We start from the raw sequence: 7,268 nt of genomic DNA on the forward strand, positions 1-7,268 counted from the left end.
TATACATATATATTGAAAGTGGTACAACAATATGTATATATATTCAAGGTGTTGGAAATTGACAATTCCACTGGTAGAATTACTACCACTAATTGTCACTTGTGTTGAAACTAGGGAAAAAAATACATGATCTCATGTAATTAGATGTTACCATTCATTTGGCTCTGTACGATTACAGAAATAAGCCACAATTTTTTTTTTTTTTTTTTTTTAGTTGACTTGTCTTCTCCTTTGTCAAAGTTAACGAATGAGACCTAGTGTTGCAAAACAATTTACTATGAGAAAATACTGCCACCTGGAGATCGGAGGCAAGCATGACTACGAGTAAACAGAGCCCTAGTTCTACAACGGGAAATACGCCCTGGTGATGCTTGATTTCATGCCATTATGCCACTGGGCAGCATATGAGCCTAATTTCTCCTCTGTATTCATTCACTGAGAACAGCTTGTATCATAAGCAGACATCGTGCTAGACTCTGAACATAAACATATGCAACACCTAATTCCTTCCTTCAGCAGCTAACAGACCAGTGTGAAAGAGGCAGATTACCAGATATTGTCTCAGACTAAGATTTAAATGCAATTAAATTTCACCCTACCTTATATAGCAGCAAGCATCTCCCTCTAAGATTACTGAGTAGAAAGAGGTTTGTCATTTTCCCAGAAAGCTCAGCTCCTGCCTTGTTGGACACAGAGCAAGGTAAGACTCCCTTACATCTGTACCAAAGATGTGGAATGCAAGTTTTTCTCTTTAACATCTAGAACCACTTATTCATGGAAAGCATTGAGCCTACAAAGGATTTTTCTCTTTTCTGTACAGGGGACTGAAGCCAACCTTTCTCTTTGAGCTACATCCCCAACGGTCTTCTTTTTACCCAGGGTCCTGCTAAATTATTAAATTGTCCATGTTGAGCTTGAACTTTTGATCCTCTAGCCTCAGCCCACAGAGTGCTGAGATTATAGGCACGCAGCATCATGCCTGGCTTTTGTCTAGTTACTTACAAAGTTTCTCATATAAAAGCATTATGCCCTATGTCTAAAAAGAACTATTTTAAAGCTGCAAATTTCAACAATCTGATGAGTTATAGTAAACCTGTTTCTCAAATTAGGTATTCTTAGAATCAACAATGTTTAGATGTCTTTAGTACAGTTTAAAGACCACAGTGTGAACTTTTATTCATATAAATTTAAAAATTAATTTCACAAAAACAAAAAAGTACAGTTCTTCAATTCTTATTCAATAGAAACATTCCTGTTTTACTTGACCTCTATGAGTTTCAAACATATTTATCTTGACTAGGTGTAGTGGTGCAAGTCTCTAATCCCAGCTACGAAGGAGGTTGAGGCAGGAGGATCCCAAGTTTGAGACTATCCTGGGCAACTGAGTGAGACACTTTTAAAAATAAATACATAGGGCTGGGGAGATGGCTCAGTGGAATAAGTGCTTCCCTGGCAAGCACAAGGGCCTGAGTTCAATCCCCAGTTCCGCCAAAAAAACATAAATAAATAAAAAAATAAAAATATATAAATGGCTGGGGATGGTGGTGCACACCTGTAATCCCAGCACTCAGGAGGCTGAGGCAGGTGGATGACTGTGAGTTCAAGGTCAGCCTGGACTACATGGGGGTGGAGTTTAAGGTCAGCCTGGACTACATGGGGGGGGAGAGAGAGAGGGGGAGGGAAGGAGGGAGGGGGAGAGAGAAGAGGGGGGAGGGGGTAGAATGAGCGTTTTAAACCCCAGCATCAAGGTTCTCAATCTCACATCCCCAAACTCAGCCGTATGTGCACCTATGCCTGTGCCTACACAACTGTCACTGCTTATTATGGCTGCACAATCAGTAACGTGTTGCCATCATTTCAGGAGACTAGAGGAGGCCCTAGCCTCGGCCAAGGGGTTGTGAGGCAGGAAACTAGTGCCGGGCCCACTGGCTGGGAAAGGCGTGGCCTGTTAATTACAAAGCCCCAGGGCACATGCGCAGAAGGCTCCCCAAAGCCCTGGGTGTGTACTTGTGAGAGCCTGAGGGTGGCTTAGCCTGACCAGCTGAAAGATGAGAGATCCAAGTGTGAACGCACCACTGAGCTCAGGACCACCGGGTTCTCTCTCCACACTGATCTGCTCTCACGCTGCACTTCTGCTTTAACTGGGTCCAAGCTCACGCTACAGAACATGTTTCTTTATCCACAGTCAATAAACAAAAAAACTCCCTACCTTTGGTTACTTGTTTTGTACAATTCTTTGTTCAGGACAATAAGAAGCAAGAAACTATCTCTAGAAGCAGACCTCAACACCCCCCAAACCCAGCAACAGATTTTTTTGTTTTGTACTTCAGACTGAATCCAGGACCTTTGCATCTAGCTATGTCCCCAGCCCTTTTTATGTTGCGCCAGCGTCCTGCTAAGTCACTGAGTTATCCAAGCTGGACTCCAATGTGCTGTCATGCAGCCTTGCCCCCCAGAATACTGGGATTACAGGTGTGAGCCACCACCACGCAGGCTCAGTCTGCGTTCCAAATAAGCTTCATGCTACATCAACAAATGTGTTGGGAAATCCCTGCTTTGTGTTCTCCCCTCTTCCCTCTCTCCGCTCCTCTCCTTTCCTCCCCTTTTCCCAGGCCTCTCATACTGAAGGCTGTTCCCACAGGTTTTGCTCAGCTGCCTCTGGTACTCCATAGTGTTGCTACCAAAAGCACTCCAAAGGTCTAGCCAGGGAGGGAAAGCCGGCAGGCATGGTATGGAAGCGCAGCCTCTGTTTAACCAGATTCTATTCCAAGAATGTGAAGATACTGTGATGATAAATCATCTGCACGTCTTGCTCATAATCATTCACCAATTTGATCATTAGGCTTTCCCCTAAAAAAAAAAAAAAAAGGTTGCTGGGTACGTTGTATGCCTATAATCCCAGTACTTGATAGGCTGAGGCAAGAGGATTCTTGCCAGCTCAAGGACAGCCTAAACTGCATAGAGACTTCATTTCAGAAACTTATTTATTTAACTAATTATTTCTTACGCAGCCCAGGCTGGCCTCGAATTTGCAGTTATTCTCCTGCCTCAGCCTCCCTGGCGCTAAGATTACGGGGTGTGCGTCACCACACCCGGCCGCTCTGTGCTTTTAAAAAAAGACCAAGGCAATTCTGAACACCGAGGGCCGTGTGAGCGCACCCCATGCTGGGGGTCCTCTTCGCTCTGCCTCGGCGTGGGCGCGGCTTCCTCACCCGCAAAGGCGGGAGAAGCGCGGCGCACCCGAAAGCGCCCCTCCTCAAGCCCACGCTGGGAAGGCTGCCCAGGCCAGGACACGAAGCTCGGGGGTCTTCTCTCCTTCAGGCCACGGCCTTCTCTCCCAGCCAGAAGCTCCTTCTCCAGGGAAGAACTGCGGCACAGGCAAGGGCTGGACACCGGACCGCAGCCTTTCTAAGTCTCTGAGCTCTCATTTCTAAAACGGAGATATTTCTGAGACACCGCTTGGAACTGTAGCGACGTTTACCAACAAGGTAAAGTCAGGCGCCCGAACAGTTGCTATAAACGGCACTAGTAACAGAATCGCAGTTCCGGGTTCCGGTTCCCAACAGAAGCGCGATTTTCGAACCGTCTTCTCCACTTCTTCCACCAGTTCAGCAGCGAAAGCGCCGGACATTCAGGAACAATCAGGAAGCTGTCGCCATGGCTACGCCCCGCCCCCACGCCCGCTCGAAGAGCATGCCGGGAGTTGTAGTTTCATAGAGCAGCTGACCGACGGGCAGGGCCAGTTCCGGGGGGGGCACGACACTCACCATTCCTGCGCTCACCGCACTCTGCATCACTCCCTGCTTCAAGGCCACAAGACCTAAAGTTAAATGCCAGGAATGAGTCCTCTTTCCCACGGCTGTGTGAGTTACGCCTGAAGGCAAGACAAGGGAAGTCATGCAGTGCCGAAAGCGAAGACGACTTCCGTGGAGTAGGAAGGAGCGCGGCTTCCGCCCCGGGAAGAGAAGCTCCGCCTCCTTACGTCACTTCCGTAAACAAAGGGCGCTGCGGAGACGCGGGTCAGGAGATGCGAGCCACGCTTTCGCGGCCGCTGCAGTGCTGCCTGCCTCTGCTTATCGCTTCCGGTCAGTTGAAGAACGGGACCCCGGCCTCCTTCTTCATCGGGTAGGTCGTGGAAGCCAAGGAACCCCCAGAGCCTCCTGTAGGCCCTTTCCGACGCCCACTGTGATTGCTGCTGGGTTCGGGTCGTGATGGGTCAGCGCTTCGGAAGATTGGGGAAGGACGCGGGGGTGATGAGAGGGCCCTTCGGGGTCCCGCCTGGAGGAGGAGCCTGGCCCCCCAAATCGGCGCTCCGTACCCGGGAGCAGCTCGCGCCTGCTCGGAAGTGCTCCCTGCTGATGGGCGCCCAGGTGTTCCTGGGAAGGATTTCCGTGTTTCCGAGACAGGTGTTCCTACTCAAACCGAGGACCCTGCAGCCCTGAACCCCTAGAGCAGCGTACTTTATTTTATTTATTTATTTATTTATTTATTAGCGTAATTTAGAAAGCACTGTTTAAAAAAAAAACCTGAATGGTTTAAAAAGTCATCAATTTCGTAGCGCAGTTTACAATCTGATAATTTTAATTTCTCATTTTACAAGTACATGAATCTGAATTTAAGAAAAATGTAACACTGTCCACAAAAAATGTAGGATTTTTTTAGATGGATGACTGTTGAGAAAATAAAACTTTAATTCATGAAATAAGGGCAAGGTATGGGGATAAATCTGAGGTCTTACATATATTCCCCGTGGAAGGGACTTCTGTGACTTCAGAGAACTGTTTCACTACAGGCAAACAACATAGATTGTTTTGTTTTTCCTCTACAAAAGTAGAGAAATTATATTCAGATTGGAGAGATTTGATTCTGTAGCACTTAATCTCAGACCTAGAATTAGCAGTATTCCTAGGAATGAACTGATTTTCTCTTTGGTGACATAACTCCTCTAGTTGCTGCTTCAGCAGTGATACATATTTGAATCTGGCTTGTTCTTCCTAACATACAATTTTTTTTTTTTTTTTTGGTACCAGCAATCGAACTCAGGACCTTGCACTTGCCAGGCAGGCGCTGTGCCACTGAGCTAAAGCCCCAGCTCCAAAATATGACATTTGTGGGAGACAGACCTAGCAGCCACCAGAAACTTGAGCCAGGCTGGGTTGTAATGAATGATTTCCTTGTTTATGTATTTACGTATCGTTCACTTTGTGCAGTGTCCATTTCTTGAGGCAAGTAACTGTCTTACCTGGTGTTTCTAGGGAGTCACAGTCCTGGCTGGCTTGTGGTACCTTCAGTAAATACTGACAGGATGAGTCCGTGAAGAAAATGATATTTGAAAGCGTCTACTAAACAACTAAGCTTAAGGAGTTCTTCTGCCTTTCTTGGATGACCTCTGAAATTCTTGACCCTCTTTCATTTTGTGGAATGGGTTTTTGCTTTCACTTTCCATATTATAGCACACGTATGTGATTGTTGTGTTTTTTCATGCAGGTGTTAAGAGGCTGCCCTCAGCGCGGCAGGGAACTCAGGACAATGGAGGAGCGGAAAGTGAAGAGGAGGAGTCCTAAGTCTTTTAGTGCCCACCCTACTCAGGTTGTTAATGCCAAAAAGAACGCCATTCCAGTCAGTAAAAGCACAGGGTTTTCAAATCCTGCAGCACAGTCAACTTCACAGCGACCAAAGTTAAAAAGGTAAATTTTGTCTTTCCTATTTTCACATTAAAGTACTATTAAATGCTTAATAGTAGTCAACTTTTTTTTTGCTGAACTCAGAGCCCTACACAGGCTCAGCAGTCAGGACCACTAGCTGCATCCCCAGCCCCGCGGCAACTTCTTAGAAAGGTCTTCATCTTGTCTTGGAAAGCAAGAGTTGTGTTGGGGGCCGGGGAGATGGCTCAGTAGAATAAGTGATTCCCTGGCAAGCACAAGGGCCTGAGTTCAATCCCCAGTTATGCATTAAAACAAACAAAAAGAGTCATGTTTCCCCTGAAAAATTATCAGAAAGCAAGTTTTCCTCTTGGAACAGTTGAATCAGATTTTTAATTAAATTATAGTTGGTAGAAAAACAAAGCCAAAAAAGCTTTAAAGGTACTTACTACTTTAAGTTCTTGATGACAATTGTATCCATCTCATACAGGGGATTGCACTGAGGTCACTGTAGTGGTGACCCTATGGCATACGTGCTGCTGCAGGCTGCTTATCATTGACAGCTCTAGAAGGTTTATCACCACTGCTCTAGCCCTTTTGTTATTTTTTAATAAAACTCAAACTGAACTGGCAATCCTGCTTCACCTCCTAGGATTACTCCTAAGATTACTCAGTTTTTTTTTTTAAACCTGGTAATTTTATTCGTATGTCTTCTTCTAGAATGTAAAGTTTGTTTGGGCAGGAACCACATTGATCATCATTATATGCCTGACAGTGTTTACAGTGGCAGCTACACATACTGTAATTTCATCACGCGTGGTTTTTGTTACTGAGTCGTTTTAACAAAAGGTGAGACGGTGTGACAATCAGAAGCAGGGGAGAAGGAATAAACCGGATTTTATCTTTGGTTTTCATTTGTTTATTTGAGGGTTATTAGATGATGAGTGGGTGTAAAACCCTTACTTGGGTTGAACTTCCGTATTTGAAAGGAAATAAGTATATTTGCTATATTGAAACCGTACAGTAAATGATGGTTTATTTCCTGTTTTAATGTGAGTACGGATTTCTTGGGGATCTTTTTGGAATGCAGATTCTCAAATCATTCAGTCTTGGATGAGGCTTCAGATGAGCATTGCTTTTTTTTGTTGTTGTTTAAAGTATCTGTTTGTTTATTTATTTATTGGCTACAGGGTCTCTCTACGCAGCTCAGAGTCATAGTGACCTTCCTGTCTCAGCTTCCCCAGTTCTGGGATTACAGGCATGCACTACCATGTCCAGTTTCGGTGGTCGCCATGGCATGCCTGGGATTCCAGGGCTGATACAGCATGTGGTAACAGGGATCAAACCCAGGTCCTTGCTGATAGGTTCTGGCCCTAGTATGAATCGCTGAATTATTATAGTGGTCATCTAATATGGCTGAAGCCCTTAAAACAACAGCTTATCTTCCCCAAGACCACCTCCCCCCATCTCCAACTTTGCCCAGGGTGCAGTTTCTTTTCACCTTTCCTGCTGCCTCCAGGAAGACCCCAGTCAGCTCCTCAGGTATATCTAAACATCCCTGGGCTGGTGAGATGGCTCAGTGGTCTAAAGCACCTACTTAGAACAAGCTTAGCAAAGCAGAGGGAC

General features: G+C 45.6%; 1 protein-coding gene across 1 annotated transcript in view; it reads left to right on the forward strand.

Annotated features, from left to right (window-relative positions):
- The first annotated feature begins 3,080 nt into the window (after positions 1-3,080).
- The window catches only part of Ccdc28a (coiled-coil domain containing 28A), a 39,538-nt gene continuing 35,350 nt past the window's right edge, over positions 3,081-7,268 (forward strand). The window contains exons 1-2 of the mRNA XM_023712202.1: positions 3,081-4,125; positions 5,488-5,687. Coding sequence (XP_023567970.1) covers positions 3,898-4,125; positions 5,488-5,687 — 428 coding nt within the window. The 5' untranslated portion in view covers positions 3,081-3,897. The remainder of the gene's footprint in view (positions 4,126-5,487; positions 5,688-7,268) is intronic.

This window comes from Octodon degus, unplaced genomic scaffold, assembly GCF_000260255.1.
Source record: "Octodon degus isolate 3935 unplaced genomic scaffold, OctDeg1.0 scaffold00024, whole genome shotgun sequence".
Lineage (NCBI taxonomy): Eukaryota > Metazoa > Chordata > Mammalia > Rodentia > Octodontidae > Octodon > Octodon degus.